Below are 26,578 nucleotides of genomic sequence, written 5' to 3'. Positions count from 1 at the left end.
GTGTTATACTGATTCCCCATTGAAAGTCTGCATTGTCCTGTCCTCTCATGCATTGGTCTTGCGTACCTTTTGGGGTAATTAAATGAATTTGTGGCTTTGTGAAGCCTCAATATTCTAGAAATTACAGATTTGGAATGACCAACTTCTTTTGCAATAGCTGAAAGGGTCATCCCTTTGGCCTTCATCTGGACAACCTGGTGTCGTAGGGTTTCCGTAACCTTAGAGCGGCTTTCCTTGCAAAGTCAGTGAAAATTGGAAGGTTTGCTTCAAGTTAATTAGGGTTTGCCAGATTATTACGGAAATTAGCACCAAGTGCCAGATTAACACCCAAGGTATTTGAAAGTGTTCTCTAATTTTGACCAGCGTTATCTTTCAATTGTCTTATTAATGAAGTTGTATAGCATACTCCTACTGTATATATTTAACTTGTGAAATATGCTTTAAAAAATGCCCTTCTGCTCGTGTTAGGGTAATTTAAAAAAGGACTAAGCAGTGACCTTGTAATTTAAGAAATTGTATGTTGTTCTCTTAATTTTGATCTCTACTGTAGAACGTGACGACATGAACACGCTGCTGACAGCCAGCAGTAAATATTGAGCTCACTGCGCCCTCTACCGGTAAGACTTGTCATAGAGCTGCGGTGATCAGCTGTGTGAATCTGCGGTTGGTGCTCGATGCGTCCTCTGGAACTTCGAAATGCAGGCTCACGAGATCAGAGAGCAGAAAAGAAACATGGCTGAGTGAGGATGCGACTCCCCAGCTCTGTCCTTGTGTCGGTCTCCTTGTTTACGGCCGAGACGACGGCTGCTCTGTATCTGAGCAGCACTTACCGCTCCGCTGGTGATCAGATTTGGCAGTGTTTCACACTCCTCTTCACGCTTGTGCCATCCGTGCTGGTGCAGCTCACGCTGATCTTTATTCACAGAGACCTGAGCAGAGACAGACCTCTAGTACTGCTGCTTCATATATTACAACTAGGACCAATAATAAGGTAAGGCGACTCTCCATTTGCTAATGTACAAGTCTGCGTTTTTCTACTTGCAAGCCTTGCGGGCTCTGTGGAAGGGAATTACCATCCACATAATGGATAAAGATATACAAATGTCCATTATGACCACAACAAAGGTGTTTCCCCCCTCCCCCCCCTCCCCTCAGCGCAAAATGAACCTGTGATTTAACTATTCATGAATATTATGAATATTTGTCGTTTAATTTATGGTCAACAGTGCGCATTCATGTCAAAGGTTTCATGGTTCAAGGATTCATATCCCCGGGTCTTTCCATAAAATGTGTAGCCTGCTTTATTTATGAAAATTTAATTTGGAATTTTTTTGTGTTATTCAATTATACAAACAAATATAATGTAGCCTATATATATATATATATATATATATATATATATATATATATATATATATATATATATATATATATATAATATATATGGATATATATGGATAGGCCTATATATTTTTTAAAGTAGGCTGGACTGCAGGGTTAAGTTTACACTTCATTATTACCCCCCCCCCCCCCCATTGCACAAGATTCTTAATGCAAATATAATTTAATGTTGATATTTCTACAAATATCCAATTTCATTCATTAATTATAGGCCTACTATACAAAGTAATGTAACTACTGTAAAGTAGGCGTTTTATATAATAAATAGATGATGTCATGATGATTTTTTTGCTTTGTTTATGGAACTGAACAAGAGAATTTATGAAAGTAAGTGGGTGGCACGTTCACTCTAGCAACCACAAAACGTATTTTTAACGTTAGCCCAAAATATTTTAAGATTAGGTTCATTTTTGTTAACCAATTTCTGAAATTATATTAATATTCTCGATAAGGTTCTTATTTTATCCTTATTTTGTACATGTAACGTTCTGGGAACCAAATATTGTTGGGTTATAACACACACACACACACACACACACACACACACACACACACAGACACACACACACACACACAGACACACACACACACACACACACACACACACACACACACACACACACACACACACACACGTGTAGTGTTTGTGTAGTGTTTCCATGTTTTATGGGGACTTTCCATAGGCGTAATGGATTTCATACTAGAAACATTCTACATTTTTACTTTCTCATAAAAACTCCTTCTGTGTGATTTATAAGATGTTTTCCTCGTGTGGACCTAAAAATGTCCCCACAAGGACAAGGATTTTAGATATTGCCATCTTTGTGGGGGCATTTTGTCCCCATAAGGGATTACCTGCCCACACACACACACACATACACACACACACACACACACACACACACACACACACACACACACACACACACACACACACACACACACACACACACACACACACACACACACACACACACACACACACACACACAGAGAGGGAGAGAAAGAGAGAGAGAGAGATATGTAACATGCCACAGGCTTTATCTCTTGTGTGTGTGTGTGTGTGTGTGTGTGTGTGTGTGTGTGTGTGTGTGTGTGTGTGTGTGTGTGTGTGTGTGTGTGTGTGTACTATTGTACCATTCCACAAGCTTTATCTATTTAGTATAGTTATTGGTGTTATTGACAGCTTCCATTTTAGTCTAGGCCTTACAGTAAACTGTTCCATTTCTATCAGTCAGTTCTATCAGTGTTGTTGCATTGACCATGTGCATAATTGAAGCATTGATGTTGCCTTCTCTAATCCTAAAGTTTAGCACTTCAACTTGGGCCAGCTCATTCAAATAAAGCTCAGCACTGTTTCAGCCCTGCTGTGATTCATGTATAATTCAGGTCTTTATTTCACTGAGGTTGTGTGAATGGCTCATAAAAAGCTCTCTTGGCCTTCTCTTAGCACGTTCTCATCCATCACATTAACACCAAGGTTGCCTACACCCTATTACTATAAAATGACAAGGCAAGGCTGTCGTCAAGGTTTGGGATAGGAAATGCTCACTCAAGGTTTGGATCCTACTACCTGTCCTGTGAGACCTAGCCTCTGCATTTTAAATGTGGACCGATGGCCCACTGAGGCCTTACAAAACCTGTCCTCGGGTAAACTACAACTAAGCTGGTGAGCTTTCATTGGACTGAGTGCAGTTCTCTGAGCACTGACATGGTCTACTGTCACATGGCGGAGGGATATAATTAGGATACAACAATTACAGGAAATTTGCAGCTAACCCGGTGACCCCTTAATATAAACCTTTTCTGGGTTGTAATGTTTAATTAAATAATACCAAATAACAACAAATAAAAACCAGTGCTGATCAGATTTCTGGTCAGTTTTGTTCTTGTTTTGTTAATTTTATTTTAATAATAAAAATAACCAAACTTAATATATACCGATCAGACATAACATTATAACCACCTTCCTAAAATTGTATTAGTCCCCCTTTTGCTGCCAAAACAGCCCAGACCAGTCGAGTCATGGACTCCACTAGACCCCTGAAGGTGTGCTGTGGTATCTGGCACTAAGACTTTTAGTCTTGTAAGTTGCACTTGATGTAAAAGAAAACATGATTCATCAGACAGGCCACCCTCTTCGATTGCTCATGCGCCCACTGTTGACACTTTTGGCTGTAGACAGGGGTCAGCATGGGCACCCTGACTGGTCTGCGGCTATGCTGCCCCATACGCATCAAACTGCGATGTACTGTGTATTCTGACACCTTTCTTTCAGAACCAGTATTAACTTCTTGAGCAATTTGAGCTACAGAAGCTCGTCTGTTTAAACGAAACACACAGGCCAGCCTTCGCTCCCCATTCGCATCAATGAGCCACCCATGACCCTGTCCCTTGTTCCTTTCTTGTAGCACTTTTGATAGCTACTGACCACTGCAGACTGAGAAAACCCCACAAAAACTACAATTTTGGAGATGCTCTACCCAACACAATTTGCCCCTTGTCAAACTTGCTCAAATCCTTACACTTGCCCATTTTTCATGCTTTTAACATATCAACTTTGAGGACAAAATGTTCACTTGTTGCCTAATATATCCCACCTATTGGGTGCCATGATGAATAGATAATCTGTGTTATTCACTTCACCTTTCAGTGGTCATAATGTAATGTCTGATCAGTGTTGTTTAAGCTTTTTTAACTTTAATTTAAGAAAAGGTATATAACTATTTTAATGTTTTGTTTTTATTGTATGATTTATTTCCTTTTTTTATCTTATATTTGAAAGGCTGTAGAATGATTTAATTATTATTTTAAATAAAATATAACCAAAGGCAATATGTTATTTTTTGAACTATAATTTTAAAAAAAATCCACATTTAGGATATTTTATTATATTATTTAGGATTATTTGGTATTTATCCATTCCTTTTTCCAAACAGTAACACAGTTTTATTCCATTAGGTGCCTGGATGCCTTCTGTATCTATGGCAGCGCTGGAAAGGTGGAGGAGCCATATGTCACCATCACCCGTAAAAAGCAGATTCCCCAGGAAGGGCAGATTGAGGAGGTGGAGCAGGAAGTGGGACAGGCGGAAGGAAAGTTAGTAACGCACAGAGCGGCTTTTGCCAGGACCTCGGTTATACAGGCCTTCCTGGGCTCTGCGCCCCAGCTCACACTGCAGCTCTACATCTGTGTGCTGCAGAAAGGGGTGTCCATCGGTAGAGGTGAGAACACACACAGTGCTCTTTTGGTACTGGGACCTGCAATACTGACTGCACATTTTAAAATATTAGATATTTGTCACACTGTGTAACACAGATTACAGCAGCAAGCCTTGTTATGAATGATTTATCCTTGCACATCATGTGCCCTTGTATTCTTGAATCAAAATAACTTCCAGCAACGTCTCTTCTCTGAGGATGTGTTTACTGACACGAGGGTAGGACAACATGTCAATCACATGAGATCACAGCAATAGCAAACCACCACCAACCAATCAATTACAGATAGACAAAATCAAGTCCCACCCTACATTTTTTGTTTTAGCCGCTTCACATAGGCTATATGTCATAACAGGAAAGAGAAGACAGTCGCAACTACCGCTCCATGCCGACATAAAAAAACGAAATAAAAAATGGACTAATACATTTCAATGAGAATGACTTCTTGAATCATCTTAAGGGTTTCTAGAGCATGACTAAGACTTTTGTTATTCCTGCTTTTGTTTTCGTTTTGTCATCTGGCCTCCTGAAGTACAGCTCCCAAAGTGGAGCATTGCAAGCTTATGAGCTTATGAGTTTCACCGTTTATGAGTTTTGTCACTCTCTGCGACATCTGTAAAGTGTTAAATGTCAGGGAGGGAGTAATTGTTTTTTGTCATTGAGGCATGTCATGCTTCCACCCAGCAAGTATTATCTGTTTTGCATATCCTCCAAGTTTTCTCCATTGAATAATATCTCTTTAAGTCCTCTCTGTTGAAGATGGAACTGTACCCCATGCCACCGGTCTAAATTTAACAAGCTCCCCTCAGTGATACATTCTACACACATGCTTGAGTTTCCTCTAATGCCTCTGAAATGACTTCGGCTGGTGTTCTTATCTATTTTCTCTTGTTATCACTAGGATGCACACTTTTCTGAGAACGTCAGCTAAAATAGACGGCCTGTTTTCAGACAGTATGTGCCTCAACAGACATAAATAATTTATACTCTATTGACAACAGATAAATTAATTTAATTAAATCCCCGCAATACAGAACAGTCACTGAAAATAATCAATAAACTATTTGTATTTCCAATGTATAGTTTGTCTGAGACTACAGTACATCTTTTGTGTTTAATCCCTATAAACAGAATGCTTTTATTATTATTTGATAATAATAAAGCTGAAATAAATAGAAAGGATTTTACACAGAAAAACATATACTGCCAATATACACTGAAAAAAAAGGGTGTTGGATTTACATGATTTAATTGTGTACATCGGTCCCACATTAATCAATTAAGTTAAACAAACATAATTTGTTCATGTAACTTCAACATCATGGAATGAATACATTTTAAGTTACACAATTAAGTAGTCACAAAGTGAATTTTATATGTCTCCCTTACATGATTCAGGGATTCAATTTCATTTATTTATTCATCCACTTCAATTTTTATATACTTTAATGTTATACAAATAAAATATAATACTGCACTAGCTAGTTAACAGACTTTTAGTTAACAATAGCACACATTAGCATCTTAAATGCTAAGCATTATTCTAATTTAAATGATTCTAATAATTCCAACATAATTTAATATTAAACACAATCAACACAGTCTCCCCTTTCGTATCTTGCTCAAAAATACATAAAATAACACTTTTAGATATAAAATAACAACATTTACTCTCTCTTGATTTAGCCATATGCCAAGCATGCTGGGACCTAACAAGCCCCACCCAGTTTCAGTTAATGTAATACAAATCATTCATGTAATCTCAACACAAATGGATTTAAGCTAAAAACACTTAGTTCTTTCAAAAATATATTTGCTCATTAATGTATATTTACTTATTTCAAGTAATAAAGTATTCTTGTAAGTTTATAATATGCCATTGAAAATACATACGGGTGAGGGGTTCGAATGCCGGTCGCCATGTTGCCCCTCCATCTTGAAAGTACATTAGCCAAAGAGGGACATACCCGTAAATTCATGCTTCGCCTTTCGCGTTTTAACACTCAATGGCACCGTGTCGAATGTAAATAGGGGGATTGCCATGTTAATCTTGGACTAAATCGGCCACCGTAGCAGTTAAAACGAAATAAGAATTGAGAGAAACAGAAACTAATATTCACTGGATGGTCATATACCTTTACACCGCTAGATGGGGGAAAATATCACACAGTGTAGCTTTAAGTAAAATTAAATTTGACCTAATTTGACTGTGTTCAATCCACTTAAATATAAGTTGGGACAAAATGTATAGCAATTGTGTTGCTTTAGCTCATTTCAAAAAGCAATTTCAACAAGCAATTTAAAAAAACATTTTTTTTTTCAATGTAAAACAGAACATTATTGTTTTATGTTTTTTTTATAATTTTATTGTAAACCTGAAACTAAACATTACTTTTTTATGTCAAATCCTAAAACGTTCTAAGCAAAATATATTAGTTATAGTATTTTAACATTTTAAAACAAAGAAAGCTTTATAATAATATTGTATTATAATAATTAATGCAAATGTAAAATATGCATTTTCTTACAAATGCAAGAAAAATAGTTTGATTTGGACTGTTGGACCCCACTCTATGTTGTTGATAGCTGTCACTGTACACTGAATATTAAGATTTATAGACCCAACTCTCCTGGCAGATATGTTGTCATCGCTCTGCTTGAGGAATGTGTTGTCAGCCTTGCGGCCTGTCCTTGGAAGCAGTATTGCAGATGGAAGATAATAATGGACAGTGAATCAGTCTGACCCCATTACCCATGAGGCACAGTGTAATGAAACGGTGACTGACTTTAGATCAGATGAAAGACTTAAAGAGGCCATATGTTTGTGCTACTGCTGGTGGATTTAGGCCTTCAGGGCTTCTGCTTTTGCTCTTCTTTTATTACTTAACTATAATAGTAAACAACATAGTAAATTATGTAACTGAATGGCAACATATTGTGCATCGCATTACATGTTTATGGATGCCCAACCAGAAATTTAAAATACAATAATATGAGAATAAATGACTTGATAAAAATTATATTTTGAACTTTATTTAATTTATTCATTCCCATATGTTTAGTTTAATTATTTAATTATGGCCTTTTATAATTTTTCTTTTTCTGTGAGCAACATGAGGGATTCATGATTTTTTTATTCCTTTTTATTTTATTCCTTTATTTATGCATTTATTTATTTTAATATTTATTTATTCCCATATGTGTTTAGTTTATTATTTATTTTCTTATTGCCTTTTATTCTTTTTCTTTTTCTTTGAGCAACATGGAAATGAGGGAGTTATGAATTGTATAACTTTATTGTTATTATTTTATTTATATTTATGTATTTATGCATTCATTTATTTTTATATTTATTCCCTTATGTTAAGTTTATTATTTATTTACTTGTAGTCTTTTATTATTTGTACTTTAATTTTAGTAAATGAGGGAGTTATGAATTTAATTTATATTTTTTTATTTGATTTTGTTTTGATTTTTATTGTTTCTGCAGGTTTGTGCCTCTATACATAGGAGAGTGGTTTATGCCCTATCCACATATCTGACACAAGAGCTTTGTTCGATTTGCTTTTAACCACAAAGTGTGTTTGTGCTGGATTCAGTGCGATTGTGTTTCACTGTTTTCTCTCCCTGCCAGGTACATTGATGGTCATTTCCCTTCTCTCAATTGTATATGGAGCCCTGCGCTGCAATATTCTCGCCATAAAGATACGCTATGATGATTACGACGTGTCCGTGCGTCCGTTGGCGTACATCTGCGTGTTCCTGTGGCGAGGGTTCGAGATCGCCACTCGCGTGACCGTGCTGGTCCTCTTCAGCTCGGTGTTGAAGGTGTGGGTGCTTCCGGTGGTGTCAGCCAACTTTGTCCTGTTCTTTCTTCGCCCGTGGGTCCTCTTCTGGAGCAGCCGCTCTCCGTTCCCGGAGAACATCGAGAAGACGTTGACGCGTGTGGGGACCACTATCGTCCTCTGCTTGCTGACCTTCCTGTACGCTGGCATCAACGTGTTCTGCTGGTCTGCTGTTCAGCTCAGATTGGACGACCCCGATCTGATCGATAAGGGTCAGGCGTGGAGGCGGGTGGCAGTGTATTATTCCCTCCGTTTTGTCGAGAACACGGGGCTGACTTTGATGTGGTACGCCCACCGGACTGAGTTCTACAAATGGGTGGATGCTCCCGTGTTAGAAATACTGCTGTTGTTGGGTTATGCCACAGCTGTGTTTTTTATGTTGCTCTTTTACCAGTTCTGCCACCCTTGCAGGCAACTGTTCTCATCCAGTCCAGCCCAGGGCTTTTGGGAGTGCTGTGGATCTCTCTGCCTGATACGTGGGACTCTTTCCCATCCGGACTCCATAAGGACCAAACCACCAGGGAAAGACATTGGAGACACTGATCAGCCCTGCGTTACCAAAGGGGACATCGGGCAGAGTTTGTGTAGCGCCGTGTGAGCAAAGCACAACTTATAGGGATAGTTCAACCGAAAATGAACTCACCCTACTCACCTTTATGGTGTTCCAAACCCGTAAGATACGCAAGATACAGAAACCCCTAAGAGGTTTCTGTTCATTGAAGGTCCAATACATAGATCCAATAAGGGCATAAAGGCATCGTAGAACAAATCTATTTGAATCGAACCGTTTAACCCAAGTATTTGTGAAAAGAATAGATGTGATCACTATATATGATAACATGTAAACACAAACATGTTTATGTGTAAGCTAGAACACATCTCAATGATTCTCGTGAGTGTGTGAAGCTGGTTGTTTAGATGTCAATAAAAAAATCATATACAACAATCGTATCTTTTTACAAGACTTAGATTTAACATTTTTCAATTTATATGGATTCGTTTTACGATGGTTTTATGACCTTTTTGGATCTCTCGGTTTTCTGGAATTTCAATGACGGGACAGAAACCTTTCAATGATTAACCAATGTCTTGTAGGTTTGGGAAAGCATGAGGGTGAGTAAGTGATGACAGAAAGACATGCAGGCTTGGAACTTGATGGTGAATTTGCATTGACACCCATGACAGAATTTGCTTTTGTGGGTGAACTATCCCTTTAAAACATTGTCATGAAGTGCCCTTTAAGAATCAAAAGGGAGCAATGAAACGAAAAAGTTGGATTTCTGCCTTTACACTTTATTGTAGAATGTAAAAGGCGATATGGTGAACTTTCAGACGAATATACTTTTTTCTTGTTTGGTTTACAAAGCATACGAGCCAGCATGATCCACTGAAGTGCATGTGAAATTCCCTAACAAGATGAAACCGCTGCTTTTGTCGTGTGATTTGGGAGCGCGCTGACCCTTGTTCGGTGTGATTAATGTTATAGCTTCTACGCTTTCTCTGTGTCTGCATTATTTAAAGCAGATTTATTTAAAAGATTGTATTTGTTAAGTTATTTTCCATCACCTTAAGGGCATTGCTTTCTTGACAACCTCTCAGGTTTGTTATTAGTACACCTTAATACTCATTTTATTATGGAAGCTTGTTTCCAACACAGAATAAAAAAGGTAATTGTGACTTTTTATCTCACAATTCTGACTTTTTGTCTCAGAATTGCGTGATATAAAGTTGCAATTGCGAGTTATATTGCCCGAGTTGCTTGATATTGTCAGAATTGTGAGTAATTAAAAAAAATTCTCACAATTGCGAGTTCATATCTCGCAATTCTGATTTTATTACTCGCAATTGCACATTTATATCTCGCAATTCTGAGAAAAAAGATTTGGGAGATGTAAAACTCACAATTGTGAAATAAAAAGTTTGCAATTATCTTTTTAAATGTTTATTCTGTGTCGGAAACAAGCTTTCATATTCCATCAAAAATAGTAAGACTGTGAAACTAGTTTTGATTGGTCATATGACAGTGTCCTATATTATGACAACATATGGCCTACATTAAAGTAATTGCCTGAATATGCTTTCAAAATGTAAGGATTTATGAATAGTAAAGAAGATTACAGTTAGGTAAATGACCAGGACCTTAAGAATACTGCAAAGAATAACTAAATGGATTGTTTTTTCTTTCTGTTGTTTACACTCGTCTTTGCACTTGTCTCATCTGGGACCCACTTTTGCACATTGTTCTAATTTTTTCTACAAAAAGTATAAAATGTTATTGTTTTCATAGAGGGCAGTGGATGATTGTGTCCTATCTTTACTGCCCCCCTCTGGGGTGTTGAATGAATTGAGTTGGGTTGCGTTGGGAAACTCCCTTAAAACATGTTCATGAGCGCTGTATAGAGCACATCACTGCTTTTGTGCAACTGTCAGCTAAACCCATAATAAAAATATTATAAAGGAGAATGATATTTTGTTCAGTTTATCTATCTCTATCTATCTATCTATCTATCTATCTATATCTATCTATCTATCTATCTATCTATCTATCTATCTATCTATCTATCTATCTATCTATCTATCTATCTATCTATCTATCTATCTATCTATCTGTCTATCTGTCTATCTGTCTATCTGTCTGTCTGTTTTACCGAAAGACTAACAATTGCAGGAAAGGATTTAAATCATATAACCACATCATATAAACAGTTCTGACACTATAGCCACTAACATTATACCGATGACTAAACTTCAGGCTGAACCTTTAAAACAGAAAGAGAAGTGAGAGTTCACCTGACACACCCCCTTTTAGGTTGAGGAACTTCACTTGATGGTTTCTGATGGGCTCACATTTGTGACAATATTTCCTGACTTTCTTCTGTGCTTTATATACCAAATCCCCGTTCGTCTTGTGGCTTTCTTCAGGTTCTCTCTTGATCTTCTCTTACTGCACAGCTCAACGCCATGGGGAACTTTGCTGCAAACGAAGGGCTATCCATTTTTGTTATTGTAAGCTATTTGAAATATGATTTTAGGATTGGTTTCCTATTTAAATTAACTTTTTAATATTATATTAAAATATTATATTATTATATATATTTGAAGTTCTTTTTTTAATGATTTGCTTTTTATTATCGCACAATTATTTTTTAAACATACTAAATAACACCTATACTGTAATTTTTTTTATACTTTAACTACTTTTAATCAGTCTACAATATTTCTTAAATGCCCTCCTGTCTTTTTTTCAGCTTGTGTGGCTCGGCATCAATGCGTTTCTCTTTGTGCATTTTTACATGGCATTTTTGATTGACAGATACTACTATACTAGAGTCATTCTTGGGGTAAGTGTCAAATTTATACATTTCAATATTTTAGTGTATTCATATATAAATACTGTATTGTTGTATTTTATTCATATTTTATTGCCAGTATTATATTAATGCCAGTTTGTTTTGTATTGCATAATTTGTAATAATTTATGTAGTTTAATATAATGTTAAGTGTTAACTATATTAAATTACATTTTTAATCTAATATTTTGTATATTTGTATATTTGTATGTGTGTATATATATATATGTTTGTATATTGTACTTTAATTTCTATGCTAATGGATTGTTAGATTCTACTCAGAACTGTAAAATGACAAAGTTTGTAAAATGTTGTTACATTTTAGGACTCTATTTGAATGCATCAGATAGGAAATAGGAAATGAAACTCTCTCTCTCTCTCTCTCTCTCTCTCTCTCTCTCTCTCTCTCTCTCTCTCTCTCTCTCTCTCTCTCTCTCTCTCTCTCTCTCTCTCTCTCTCTCTCTCTTTTTCTTCCCTCTCTCCCCCAGCATGCTCTCTCTTGGGCCAGAGCTCCAGCTGCATGTCTGAATTTTAACTGCATGTTGATCCTGCTGCCCGTCTGCAGAAACCTGCTCTCATTCCTACGTGGATCCATACAGGTCAGGAGAGGAGCAGCGGAGCGAAAGCGAAAGGCTTAACTACTTCAGATAATGAAAAGTGCAAAAGTCTGAATCTCCTCATTTACAATATGTGTGTGTTCACAGTACTGTAGTCGCACTGCAGCCCGTCAGCTAGACAGAAACATCACTTTCCACAAGCTGGTGGCCTACATGATTGCCTTTCACACAGGTACTGTAGGAGAGACACTCTTACCTCTCTCACTTAGTTAACTTAAATCATTTCCCCAAGGTTTTTTGTGTGATTGTTCAAATCTTTTTCAAAATGCCACTAAACTTAAAATCTGAACTACACTGGGAAAAAAGGTTAGAGAAATAATTTTCACTGCCAGTAAATTCCACATTTAAATGGGGGTCTATTTTTTTATGTATTTGAAATATTTATCTTATTCCAACTAAGGCATTTATTTGATAAAAATGATTTGATATATTATGAAATATTATTATAAATTAAATTAACTGTTTTCTATTAAAATATATTTAGAATGACCTTTATTACTGTGATGGCAAAGCTGAATTTTCAGCATCATTACTCCAGTGTCACATGATCCTTCAGAAATCATTCTAATCTCTCGAGAAACATTTCTTATTATTATCTGAGTTAAAAATAGTTGTACTGCTTAATATTTTTGTCAAAACCATGATACACTATTATTCAGAAGTTTGGGGTAAGAATAATATATATTTTTAAACTAGAAATTAATATTTTTATTCATCAAGGATGTATTAAATTGATATAAAGTTACAGTAAAGACGTTTATAATGTGACAAATGTTTTGTCAAGTACAAATCACGCTTTTCACAAAAATATTAAGCAGCAAAAATGGTTTTCAACATTGATAATAAAAAATATAATTAATATTTATTAAGCACTAATATTAATTGATACATTTCACAATATTGCTGTTTTTACTGTATTTTGTATCAAATAAATGCAGCCTTGGTGACTTTCAAAAATACTTAATTATTCCAAACTTGACCACTGACAGCCAGTGTTAAATTTACTCCAATACTATTTAGTTATATTTTACAATGTAGCCAATACTTCCTGCATGTATGATATTTTATGAATATACTGTATTTACTTGTTTGGGATTTCTTGTATATTCTCCCAGCCATCCACATCATAGCTCACCTGTTCAACTTTGAGAGATTCATGGATTCCCAGCTTATGATCAACAGCAGTGACCTGCCTTATGTGCTCTCTCAGATTGGCAACAATGACAACAGATCCTACCTGAACCCCATCAGAAGTAATGAGACGGTGAGTCTTTCCAGTGAGATTTTCCACTCATTTCAGTTACACAGGTTTGTGTAAGAGTTACACACTTTTGTGTAAGAGTTACTGATTCTTAAGCAGCACCCGCTCATTACGCAAGGAACCTCCAACTGATCTCACTTCAGCCCCGTAGAATACCTCCCACTTCCACCCACGGTAACATCACATAACCATCATGTTGCTGCTGATGTTGTGATCACATGATTTTTAAAATTCTGTTGCCATAGTGTTGATGACCCAGTGGACAATAGCCAGGAATAGAACACTGAGAGGATGAAAAGCTTATGATCATAACAAAAACCAGACAATGCAATGACGAAACACGATTAACACACATCCTACGACTGCTATAAAAATCTACTGTATTTATCACTGTAATGTAATTGAGAGCAATTGCAACAGATTTGAACAATTTTGAACAGCATTTACTTAATATCTCTTTACTGCCACTTTTGATCAGTTTAATGTCCATGCTGAATAAAAGTATTAATTTTAGTGCTGTCAAACGATTAATCGCGATTAATCAGATCCCAAAAAATGTTTTTGTTTTTACATTATATACATGTTTACTGTGTATAATTATGATGTATATTTGAATACACGCACAAACATGTATATATTTAAGAAATAACAAAAAATCTTAAAGACCCTAAACTTTTGAATGCTAGTTTAAATCAGTCTGAAAACTGCACAATATGGATTTTTGCAGTCTACTTTACCTGTTTAAATGATCACTTTTGGTGTTTTGGATTTTTCCAGAACCCAACCATAGTGATGTTCACATCTATAGCGGGACTGACGGGGGTGGTCATCACCCTCGCCCTCATCCTCATCATCACTTCCTCCATGGAGGTCATCAGGAGGTCGTATTTCGAAGTGTTCTGGTTCACCCATCACCTGTTCATCGTCTTTTTCATTGGTCTGGTGCTTCATGGAGTCGGGTGAGGGTTTCATTCAATTCATATTTTTATTTTTTGTTAATCGAAATCGGAAAGTCACAATATGATAGATTAGATTATCATGTTTTGAATGAACAAATGCAATTTCGAGTCGACTTATGGGACATATTCTTGAGCATCAAATCAGCATATTAGAACGATTTCTGAAAGATCATGTGACACTGAAGACTGGAGTAAATTACATTTTAAGATTAGCATTTTAAAGGGGGGGGGGGGGGGGGGTGAAACACTAAGTTTCAGTCAATCTCATGTCAATCTTGAGTACCTATAGAGTAGTATTGCATCCTTCATATCTCCGAAAAGTCTTTAGTTTTATTATATTTATAAAAGAAATATGGGCTGTACCGGGTCTTTCCGGAAAAAACCGAGCGCCTGGAGGCGTATCGAGTGGGCGGAGCTAAAGAATGACGATCACGAACAAAGCGGTGATGTCCCCAAGCGTGGAGAAACCCATGGCTATCTCAGTTAATAGATATGATCTAGAATCATTCGGAGGCTGAAAAAAATTGATCAGGAGAAACAGCAACAGCAGGACGTCCGTCTCTGTGGTATGTACTGTATTTAGAGGCCTGTCAACATTTGTGTGTCTTTACTCACAGTTTATGAGGACATGATTCGGTTTATGGACTATTGTATGCGACTAAACCTTAGCAGTAGCAAGCAAAACGGTTTTGCACGTCAGACTAATGTAACGTTATACAGAGAACAACAATGGAGTAACCGTTAGCGCATTTGAATGACGAAGCACGCGATCGTGTCGTTTACTGATGTTTACTCACACGACGATAGCCGACAGCATAGACATTTGAAGCAGTTTTACACACCGGCTGCTTCAAAAGCAGGACCGAACCTTTATCGCTGGGACCGCTCCGTCAAAAACACTGTTTTTGTGAGAAACTTGTGAGAAACCGGAAGGAGTATTTTTGACACAGAAATACTCCATCAAACGTCCAACATTAGTTTTTGAAACTTTGTCTATGTTTAGGATGGGAATCCAAGTCTTTAACAGTGTAAAAAGCTCAGTATGCATGAAACAGCATTTCACCCCCCCTTTAAAATAAACTATATATTCTAAAATATGAAAAGCATGTAAACTAGATCTGAATATAGTAATATGAATGTTTAGATGCTACTCTTTTTATTTTTATTTGTACAGTATTATGGTGAGCAATTCTTATCTTTCCACTTGCTCCACTTCACTATCAGTCCCACAATGTCTTTTGTGAGCCTGGTGCTGGGAGCTAACTCATTTCTGCTTATTCATTCCAGTGAACACATATGGTTGGGCTTATATTTTTAAGATAATAAAAGGCAGGTTTTCTAGCAGCATGTAAATGGATGGTATATCTCAGTCATAATACAGTACATGTTGACAGGCACATAATGCTAGCAGGAGAAATATCATGCATTATTTATGCTATAACAGTATGTCTGTGTAGGCGTATTGTGCGAGGCCAGACTCTTGAAAGTGTAAAAGTGCACGACCCAATTGAATGTCACAGCCAGTTTGAGACCTGGGGTCAAAATGGCACCAACTGCCCAGAACCTGTCTTTGCTGGGAATCCACCGATGGTATGTCATAATATAATTTCAATCTCAAATACAATCTATAATTTGTGGAAGCTTGTTTCCGCCACAGAATAAAAAAATAAATGGTTAAAATAGTAAAAATGGAACTTAAATCAAATGTTTTTTTCACTTGCATTCAGTAAACGTGATATAAAAATGACATTCTCGGTTGATCCCCTTAAGGTCCTGCAAACGTTAAGGGAATGTAGTGTAGAGACCTAGAGGAAACAACCTAGGTCCGCCAAATAAAAACCCCCAACTCTTAAAATAACTCCCCAGACCGCCTCGGAACGTTACCAGGTGATGCCCTTGACACCAGCGGGGACATTCTGAGAACCTTCTGGGAACATCAAATTTCCAAATAAAATATGGTCCCCCTAAACTTTCCGATAACTTCCTGAATGTTCCACGAAGGTCCGCCAAATGACTTCACCGAGCCGGTCTCAGAACGTTACCAGGCGAGGAACGTAACACCAGCTGGGTCATTCTGAGAGCATTCTACTGAACGTAAAATTTCTAGTGGGGTATCTCACAATTCAGACGCTTTTTCTCAGAATTGCTTCAAAAACTCTGAATTGTGAGATATAAACTTGCAATTAAAAATGAGACTTTTTATCTCACAATTCTGACTTTTTACATAATCTGCACCTACTAATCCGTCAGCATGTTTTACTTGTTTTAAGTAAATCGTGCGCATGATATTATAATTTGTTCCCTCGTTTTACTTACTCATGGGCACAACATCATAATTCATCCCCTGGTTTTACTAAATTGTGGCCATGTTGTAATCATTTGTTCACAACTCAAAACGAAGGAATGAATTACTACAACATGGCCAAGATTTACTAAATCGAGGAAACAAATTAAGTTGTGGGAACACATTTTTAGTTTGTGGGCACTATTTAAACTAAAACGAGGGAACAAATTAGCACATGTAATTTTTTTTCAGAAATAACTTTTTTATTTTTTTATTCCATAGTGGCAACAAGCTTCTATAATAACCTCAAATGCATTTAGCACATATACATAGATATATTTTTTTGATAGTATTTACAAAATATGTACTTCCTCTCACAGACGTGGAAGTGGGTGGTTGGCCCCATGTTTCTATATGTCTGCGAGAGACTGGTGCGCTTCTATCGCTCGCAGCAGAAAGTGGTAATCACCAAGGTCAGTAAATCAAGTTAATTGATAAGCAACCAATCAATTTCTTCCCCTCTCACCATATTACGCCACTTTCCAGGTAGTGATGCACCCTTCCAAAACCCTTGAGCTGCAGATGAAGAAGAAGGGCTTTAAGATGGAGGTCGGTCAGTATGTTTTCCTCCAGTGCCCGTCCATCTCTCAGTTAGAGTGGCATCCCTTCACCCTGACCTCTGCCCCGGAGGAAGACCATCTTAGCGTGCATATCCGAATTGTAGGGGATTGGACGCAAGCCCTTTATACGGCCTGTGGAGGGGACAAGACTGTGGTGCTGGATGCTTGGACACTACCGAAGTAAGATTAAAGTGTCAGATGAGTTATTTAAAGATGTAGTTCACCCAAAAATGGAGAACATTCTGTCAACTTTTACTCACCCTCACCTTATTCAAAACCTGTATGACTTTTAGTCTATTTTTTGGACTGCATTATCTTTCATTGTGTAGATAAGAATACTCTTCTACATCTGCAAATGAAAGTCAACATGAAGGTGAATAAATAATGAGCTATCTCTTTAATGTTACATTTTTCTTGTGGAAGTCGAATAACAGATGCCACATTTTAAATAGTTCTAGGGAGTTTCACTTGTAAAATGGGAAAATACGTGTGTAAAAAGGGGATGTGTGTGTACAATCACCGTTACAAAAAAAGAGAAGTGTGGGGAGACCAGATTTCTGTTTGAGAAAATGTAGGCAATACACAGATTTCAACATGAGTGAATTTTTGTTGCTGTTTCTTATGTGTTTCCTGAGCTCTTCCTCCTTCGGTACAGAGCTGGAAAAGCAAAAATGATACAACATGACAGGCGAACAATGAAATGCTCAGTTATTTATGTAAAACATCTGGCAAACAATGTTCAGTTTGGTAGTTGCAGTGCATAATGGCTGTCTGTTGTTCTCTGTGTAGAGTGGCTGTGGATGGGCCGTTTGGGACGGCCAGTGAAGATGTCTTTCGCTATGAGGCTGTGATGCTGGTTGGCGCCGGTATTGGCGTGACACCTTTCGCTTCAGTTCTGAAGTCTGTGTGGTACAAACACGTCCAGGAGAACAAAAACGTCTTCACCAAAAAGGTGATAACAGCACTAAGTCTAGCACTAAGAATGACAGAACATCTTTTTTTCCATTTATTTAAAGATGTTCCATGTTTATTTTACTTTACCCAGCCACAACCAGCATTTAATTTAATATATTATAATATATCACCTTAGAATACCCTCTAAGTTTCAGAGCTGAAAACTTCCTTGTTAGTCAAAGAGAAGCTTTTATAGACACCAGAATCAGCAAACGGTCCTGTGCTTCATGCTTGCGTCACTGCGCGACGAAACACACACCTCTACAGAACGTGTAATTCAGTGTCCGTTCTTGTTCTGCTATTCTCTCTCTCTCTCGAGTTGACATCTGAAGGGCTGCACGTGCCGAATGTGTGTGTGTGTGTGTGTGTGTGCGCTTATATCGTCCAATCTTGTGGGCTATGTGTAATATAAAAATTATAGTCCAATCAATCGCAGGTCGATGAGAAACAAATCATTGTGTTTGTTTGATAAAGACGTTTACGAGCCCTGTGGTCGAGGAAATCATTCTAGTTGACGCTTCTCCCTCAATCTCTCCTCTCTCATGTGAACTGACAGGGGAGCTTAAGCTCATTAAATATGCAAACCTTATCCAATCCTAGTTGTGGGCGTTTACTTCCAAGTCTCCAGTGCGGCACCGCCCATCAAAGCCCAGCGTTCAGGAGAGAGCTTCAAAACCAGTGTAGAAAATAGCCTATTACTTATTAGTTATGATGTTTTTTAATATGAAAACCACACAAACATCATTAGTTGACCTCAGACAACAGTATAAAAAAGCCAGTTCATTACACCTTTAATACTTTTCACAAAGAATTATTTAACATAATCAAAATTCTTGTTGTGATATAAAAGGTTTTTACAGATGGGATTTTTTTCACAATACATTTTTACTGTGTTTTCAAGAGTAAAAATGGTAAATATATAGGTAAAATTATATATTAACAACCATTTGTAAAAATCTGAATATATATAAGAAAAAAACTGTAAAATGTATGTAAGTGCTACTGCATTGGAGATTTTAAGGAGACAGCCTTTAAAGATGTTTTGTAATAAAACACATACTTAAACATCTATCTTAGATGTTTTCTTTCCTCTAGTCTGAACAAAGTTGAGTAATGTAAGAAACGTGGATTGCAAGGGTTACTAATGTAATGTTCTGACCTTTGACCCGTGCAGATCTATTTCTATTGGCTGTGTCCGGAGACGCAGGCTTTTGAATGGTTCGCAGACCTGCTGCAGAGTTTGGAAAGACAGATGACGGAGAAAAACATGAGTGATTTCCTCAGTTACAACATCTATCTCACACGCTGGAAAGACACTGAGGTGGGCGAAAAGATGAATAGCAGATCATGTAAATCATTTCTTGTACTGTGTAAGTACTGTGATACACATTTTGATTACTGTTTAAAGGCGGCCCACCTTAGGGTTCAGTATGAGGCGGAGGATGATCCTATCACTGGGCTTAAGCAGAAGACTCGGTATGGTAAACCCAACTGGGACAATGAGTTCAGTGCCATCGCTACCCAACACCCAGGGTATGTAGAGTGTGCTAAATAAAGCATTTGAAAATGGATTGTTCCGGTCCTTGATTATGATTGGTTGATCCCCATTCAAAGCCGTTGTAAATTACTCTAGGTTTCCTAACAACGCCCCTTCACTGTTCTAAACTAACCGTATTACCACAGCTTCTTGTTTTAGTAAAGTGAATGTTATAAGGCATTATACACTTGCTGAGTTGTGTTTTCTTCCTTCCTTCTCTCAGTTCAAAAGTTGGCGTTTTTCTATGTGGTCCCACGGCACTGGCCACAGCTCTGGGGAAGCAGTGTCTTTCACACACAGAATCTGGAACTGAATTTATATTCAATAAAGAAAACTTCTGATGTGCTTCACAAGACATGCCACCTCTTGGACAACTCGTGTATCAGAACCCATGGACACTGATCATGAACACATTTTAAATCAATCTATACACTGCAAAAATAAATAAATGTGGGACTTGTGTGTGTGTGTTTGTGTGTATATATATATATATATATATATATATATATATATATATATATATATATACATACATACATACATACATACATACATACATACACACACACACATCGATCAGGCATAACATTGATATATTATATTATATATCCTAATATTGTGTTTTCCTGCCAAAACAACCCTGACCCATTGAGGCATTAACTCCACTAGACCCCTGAAGGTGTGCTGTGATATCTGGCACCAAGATGTTAGCAGCAGATCCTTTAAGTCCTGTACGTTGCCATAGATTGGACTTACTTGTTCAGCACATCACATAGAGACGCTCAATTGGATTGAGATCTGGGGGCCAAGTCAACACCTCAAACTTGTGCTCCGCTTTGTGGCAGGGCACATTATCCTGCTGAACGAGGCCACAGCCAACAGGGAATACTGTATCCTGGTGCCATGTGTTCCTCAGGTAAGTGGCTCGGCCATTCATGTGATTTAAAAGAAAACATGATTCATCAGACCAGGCCACCGTCTTCCATTGCTCCGTGCCCACTGTTGACACTTTCGTCAGTAGACAGGGGTCAGCATGGGCACTCTGACTGGTCTGCGGCTATGTTGCCCCATTTGCAACAAACCGCGATGCACTGTTTATTCTGACACCTTTCTGTCAGAAATTAACTTCTTGAGCAATTTGAGCTACAGAAGCTCGTTTGTTTGATCAAACCACATGAGCCAGCCTTCACTCCCCACGAACATCAACGAGCCTTGGCCGCCCATGACCCTGTCATTGGTTCACCACTGTTCCTTCCTTGGAGCACTTTTGATAGATACTGACCACTGCAGACCGGGAACACCCCACTAGAGCTGCAGTTTGGGAGATGCTCTGACCCTTGCTCAAATCCTTACACTCATCTATTTTTCCTGCTTTTAGCACATCAACTTTGAGTACGAAATGTTCACTTGCTGCCAAATATATCCCACCCACTACGGGTGCCATGATCAAGAGATAATCATTGTTACTCACTTTACCTGTCATAATGTTATGCCTGATCAGTGTATATATATATATATATATATATAGCATCAATGCTTAGATTATTGACTTGTTTCCAAAGAGTATATCTTGAATGTTTGTCACTGCATTGACAATTTTATTTCAATTGCAGTTGTTTAAAAGTTTTAGATTTAAAAATAATTTAATTCTTGTTAAGAATAGACTTTTCTCATGCAAGTTTTTGCCGTTATGTTATTGGTCTATGTGTGTGTGTATGTGTGTGTGTATATATATATATATATATATATATATATGTCATTGCTGTGCATGATGCAGAAATAATTGATTTTTATGTACAATGTGTTATTTTACTTTTGGTGAGTGAAACTACCCAGCTTTCCAAACATGCTTCCCCTTTCTTAAGTGAAAGTTAAATAAACCCATTAAATCTTTATTTGCGACTTCAATTACAGTCCTTTTCATATTAATGTGGTACAGATAGTGGGATCCCGTTTTAAACGTATAACAAATCTGTGGGATTTATAGATGGAGCAAAAAAAAAAACAAATCTACTTAATTTAAAAATCTTTCAGCAAAATCGTGTGTGCTTGTACATTTCAAACTTTAGAGAAGCAGAAACTCTGTTTTAGTTCCCAGAAATAACACTGAATACGTATTATGACATGAAGTGACATCCTTGCATTGTTGTAAATTTCCTCTAATATTTTATGTGGTTTTATCAGTTTAAATATATATTTTCAGATATGGAAAATGTCTTGGAGTAAATTCTCAAAAAACAATTACGAATGTTCTGGATTATTAAATCCAAAGTAGACAATTTTAATAATTAAAGCAACATTCTATACAGAGCAAAAGGTGCATGTAACCTTTGCATGCCAAAAAAAAAAAAGTACAATGTGGTAGACAAGCACTTGCAATACGTTCAAAACTTTGCAGATAAGATAAAACAGACATGTTGAGCATGGTTTAAGTCTTAGCCGGTGTGTTGCATTTTTCACAACAGACATGATGACATGATCGCCAGAGAAAAAGTGGTTTTCCCGGTCTGTGCCAGAGTGTCTCAACTCAGCCCTGGTTCCTGCTCATAGCGCAATGGCCACCGCAAACACACTGACAACGCAGTACATGGTGCGGTTCTCCCACCTCACTGTGCAGCTTCCTGTAAAAACACAAGAATGAAATCAGATGCACATAATGATTAATCTTATTTAGTTTAGCTGAACAATATCTGGAAAAATCAGGTGATAGTGCCACATAATAAACTTATAATTAAATAGAAGTTTAAAAAACTTTTTTAATGCATATTGCAAAACGGTAGCTGCAGCATGAAAAAAATTGAAAATTGTGTGCTTTTTATTTATTTTATCTTTATATTAGAGACTACAGAATATTTAACTGTTAAAAATAAACTGTCACACTGCAGAACTTTTAAAAAAAGAATACAATTAAAATAAAAAGATTTTTGCATAAATTAACCAAAGATTTACATTTTCATTATACACATATCATACAAATGTAAATTAAGCAATAATTTATTTAAACTACAAAATATTGTTTTTGGAAGGAAATGTATAATAATATGGAAATATTAACTGCATATTCATAGATGCAACAATGTATGTTGCAAAACTTGCATATGTAACATACTTGAATGATACAAATGAATGATAATTAGTACGGAAGCTTATTGCATTCACTTGAGGAAAAAAAATCTACTCTGTTTTTCTGAATTAATGACTTATCTCAGAATTACAAGATAATTTTCCATGAATAATTTTTTTTTGCTCCGTTTTTCTGAATTAATGAGATCCCTCAAAATCCAGCCAAGAGCTCTATTTTAGCTGGATTGCATGGAAGTAAACATTTCCCGCCTTTCAAATTTAATCCAGATTTATTTTACTTTGGGTTTGAGACGTTGTCTTTAAGTAATACAAATTGTATTGTTTTTAGTGCGTCAACTTTGTGCAGACACCTCAAGACAGCAGAAAAGAACATTCTGATCTGCTTGACATTGCTATTGCACTGATCCAGTATTTTCAACAATTGCCTGATTGTCTCTTGTGTCACCACGTAGCCAGCCTGAATGCATTTTAACACGATTTCATCATTTGAATTTCATCTTAACACGATCACATAGTAATGCGTATCAATAGTACGAGTGTGAAATCGTGTCTAATGTATATCGTCTGGAATGTATATTGTGTGGAATGTATACTGAGATAACGCAAGTGCTACGCAGTCTTTTGCGTGCATATGACATGCTCTTGGGTAGGTTGGGGATGGTGGGTACGTACGTATAATACGCCATAAAGTGCGTATCATAAGCACGTGAAAAACTGTGTACCATATGCACACCAAAACTAATTTTGGCGTATACATTCCACAAGATTGCGCACTTATTTATACTACTATTTATACGCATTTTCATGAGATCGGGCTCGCAAAGCATACCATATCTGATATGGAGAAACAGGCTAATTCTGGAGCTGTCTGCACAAATTTGACGCATTAAAAACAATACCATTTATATTACTTAAAGACAACGTCTCAAACCCAAAGTAAAATAAATCCGGATTAAATTTGAAAGGCGGGAAATGTTTACTTCCATGCAATCCAGCTAAATTAGAGCCCTTGGCTGGATTTTGAGGGCTCATTAATTCAGAAAAACAGAACAATTTTTTTTTTTTTCAAGAAAAAATTAAGTCATTAATTCAGAAAAACAGAACAAAATATTTTTTTTTCAAGAAAAAATTAAGTCATTAATTCAGAAAAACAGAACAAAATATTTTTTTTTCAAGAAAAAATTAAGTCATTAATTCAGAAAAACAGAGTGGATTTTTTTTTCTCAAGTGAATGCAATAAGCTTCCGTAAATATGCACCCAATGCATCTACTTCAACTTTATTTGTCAGATATAATATCAGTGTGAAGGCCAGTGTGGCCCATATAATATCAATCAATCAATTAATCAACTTTATTTATATAGTGCTTTTACAATGATGATTGTTTCAAAGCAGCTTCACAGTGTTAAACAGGACAATATTGCAACAAAATTTGATTTGGATAGTTTGATTTGTGATAGTTTATAGAATGAAATATGACCTAATTAATAAATTTAATTTGTATATTTAGTTGAATAACTTGGATCATAATTTTAGTGTCCCCAACTGAGCAAGCCAAGCCAAAGGCGACATTGGCAAGGAACCAAAACTCCATCAGGGCATGATGGAGAAAAATAAACCTTGGGAGAAACCAGACTCATTTGGGGTTCCAGTTCTCCTCTGGCCTATTATTAAACAGTGTATAATTATTATTCTGCCAACCCTGCAAGTCATAAATCATTGATTGACTTGTAGGGTATGAAAATATGTACATTTAAGGATGATGAATTGATATTACGTTATGTTTACGTAGACAAATTTACATCAAATATATGGACCCTTTTCACATTTCTGGGGTTCTCAGAAGCAGAATTCCTCATAGATGGGTAAACTTCAGGAGCTATGAATGGGACACGACAGCAAATATAATTTTTGTATTCCTATTTGCTCCAATAGAAAATGAAAGATATCAAATGTGCCGTCACTCCTTCAGCCGTTCTATTACAAACGTTCTATTGTTGTTTTTTTGTGATGTTGATAACTGTGGAAATCCATCCTCACAGTCTGTGAAAAGGGTCCAGTGAATAGCTGCGACTGGCTTTTGGTCAGGATGAGCAGTCCTAAAGAACTACAAGCTTTACCGTCAGTGGTAGTGTCCCAGTAACAAGAGTTGGCTGTGTGAAGACCTGCGCCGCTTTTCTGCATCACAGCACAGTTGACTGAAACATATACATAATATATAGAGTCAACAACTGCACTTAGGATCATGACTTTCAGCCTTGTACAAAATTGATGTATAGCCTTATAAATATATTATCAGATTTATTGAATATTTGTATACAAGATGAACTCAAATGGAAAACCTCGTACCAATGTATTTGAACGGTTTCCCCTGTTTTACTAACTGAGTGAGAGTGTGTTCGACTATGGTGGCGGTCCACTGGTTCACTTTGTTCTGGCTGTAGTCCACGCCTCCAATAATCCCCTCAATGCACTGACCGATAAACACAGAGACAGAGTTAATGGAGCAGACTTGCACTCAAATAAATAGGCTACCATTAATCCTCCAGGCATGAGTTAGACATGAGACTAACAACAATGCAATTCATTCAGTGAGATACACCAAAGTGCTGCTTTATCCTTAATGTTGTTATGTGTCTGTCTTGGGTTTGACAGATACATTACCTCCTTAACAACATTACTTGCTTCATCTGGGTTGAAAGACACCTGAAATTAGAGGTTTTGAGAGGTGAAAAGAGATGAACCAGCTAACAAACTGGTTTAATGATTAATCAACAACATTAGATTTAGTGACCGAGTTGCACATTTTAAACATTTAAGATACGTTAGGGGGAAAAAACGTTAAAAATGTTCAAAAAAATAAGAGTTTATGAATTCAAATATGTTGACATTTCATCAGTTTGCTTTATGATTCAGGCTGACGTTATGATTTGGCCACACCCTGAAGCATTTTCCACGAAAATGTAAAACACAAAGATGTAATTTATAAATCGAAATGAAATTTTTAGTTGCCTGTGTATATGTTAAATATGTAATGATACGAAAATATGTGCGTTTAAGGATGATGAAGTGATATTACGTTATGTTTATGTCTGGATGAAGCTATTAGCATGCTAGCGGTAGAAGCCAGTCTACGGTTTACTAGCTTTGAAAAGAGTTAAGACAGACAATAACCAGTTGCACCGTGTCATGCCTTAACGTTATATAACACCTACTTCATCTCCAGAATGATACTCCTCCATCTTATCGGTTTGAAACCCAAGTCTGGAAAACAAACTCTGATGACTGAAGCTTTCTCTCACTGTCAACTAGGACTGATATTAGCATCACAATGACGATTGAGTGCCGCCACCTACTGGCGCTCCTCCGACTCTCTCTCTCTCTCTCTCTCTCTCTCTCTCTCTCTCTCTCTCTCTCTCTCTCTCTCTCTCTCTCTCTCTCTCTCT

General features: G+C 36.9%; 3 protein-coding genes across 3 annotated transcripts; 2 read left to right on the top strand and 1 right to left on the bottom strand.

The window, feature by feature from the left end:
• Positions 1–606: 606 nt before the first annotated feature.
• xk (X-linked Kx blood group (McLeod syndrome)) lies at positions 607–11,005 on the top strand. The gene is made up of 3 exons (XM_067432331.1): positions 607–991; positions 4,363–4,625; positions 8,257–11,005. The coding sequence occupies exons 1-3, from the start codon at positions 747–749 to the stop codon at positions 9,063–9,065; spliced, it is 1,317 nt and encodes a 438-aa protein (XP_067288432.1). The 5' UTR covers positions 607–746; the 3' UTR covers positions 9,066–11,005.
• A 299-nt stretch (positions 11,006–11,304) lies between these two features.
• On the top strand, positions 11,305–21,944 carry cybb (cytochrome b-245, beta polypeptide (chronic granulomatous disease)). Its single transcript, XM_067432330.1, has 13 exons — positions 11,305–11,473; positions 11,716–11,808; positions 12,306–12,416; positions 12,522–12,606; positions 13,550–13,698; positions 14,473–14,654; positions 16,112–16,244; positions 17,319–17,411; positions 17,485–17,738; positions 18,348–18,510; positions 19,687–19,833; positions 19,921–20,045; positions 20,273–21,944. The coding sequence occupies exons 1-13, from the start codon at positions 11,429–11,431 to the stop codon at positions 20,388–20,390; spliced, it is 1,698 nt and encodes a 565-aa protein (XP_067288431.1). The 5' UTR covers positions 11,305–11,428; the 3' UTR covers positions 20,391–21,944.
• Positions 21,945–22,295: 351 nt separating this feature from the next.
• On the bottom strand, positions 22,296–26,491 carry dynlt3 (dynein light chain Tctex-type 3). Its single transcript, XM_067432332.1, has 5 exons — positions 26,348–26,491; positions 25,797–25,838; positions 25,482–25,605; positions 25,253–25,330; positions 22,296–22,670 (listed from the first exon to the last, which is right to left on the bottom strand). Exons 1-5 carry the CDS (start codon positions 26,372–26,374, stop codon positions 22,594–22,596), a joined length of 348 nt encoding a protein of 115 aa, XP_067288433.1. The 5' UTR covers positions 26,375–26,491; the 3' UTR covers positions 22,296–22,593.
• Positions 26,492–26,578: the final 87 nt, after the last annotated feature.

This window comes from Pseudorasbora parva, chromosome 22, assembly GCF_024679245.1.
Source record: "Pseudorasbora parva isolate DD20220531a chromosome 22, ASM2467924v1, whole genome shotgun sequence".
Classification (NCBI taxonomy): Eukaryota; Metazoa; Chordata; class Actinopteri; order Cypriniformes; family Gobionidae; genus Pseudorasbora; species Pseudorasbora parva.
Note: the sequence above shows the minus strand (reverse complement) of the source record. Positions and strands in the feature narration are given on the sequence as shown.

Bases quoted from the DNA above. Each gene is read 5' to 3' on its own strand.
- dynlt3 (XM_067432332.1), bottom strand. From the start codon at position 26,374: ATGGAGGAGTATCATTCTGGAGATGAA. The intron at 25,606-25,796 runs GTAATGTATCTG...TTTATCGGTCAG, and splicing joins CAAGTAATGTTGTTAAGGAG to TGCATTGAGGGGATTATTGG. The intron at 25,331-25,481 runs GTACGAGGTTTT...TATATGTTTCAG, and splicing joins GAAACCGTTCAAATACATTG to TCAACTGTGCTGTGATGCAG.
- cybb (XM_067432330.1), top strand. From the start codon at position 11,429: ATGGGGAACTTTGCTGCAAACGAAGGGCTATCCATTTTTGTTATT. The intron at 11,474-11,715 runs GTAAGCTATTTG...TCTTTTTTTCAG, and splicing joins GGCTATCCATTTTTGTTATT to CTTGTGTGGCTCGGCATCAA. The intron at 11,809-12,305 runs GTAAGTGTCAAA...TCTCTCCCCCAG, and splicing joins ATACTAGAGTCATTCTTGGG to CATGCTCTCTCTTGGGCCAG.
- xk (XM_067432331.1), top strand. From the start codon at position 747: ATGCGACTCCCCAGCTCTGTCCTTGTGTCGGTCTCCTTGTTTACGGCC. The intron at 992-4,362 runs GTAAGGCGACTC...TTATTCCATTAG, and splicing joins CAACTAGGACCAATAATAAG to GTGCCTGGATGCCTTCTGTA. The intron at 4,626-8,256 runs GTGAGAACACAC...TCTCCCTGCCAG, and splicing joins AGGGGTGTCCATCGGTAGAG to GTACATTGATGGTCATTTCC.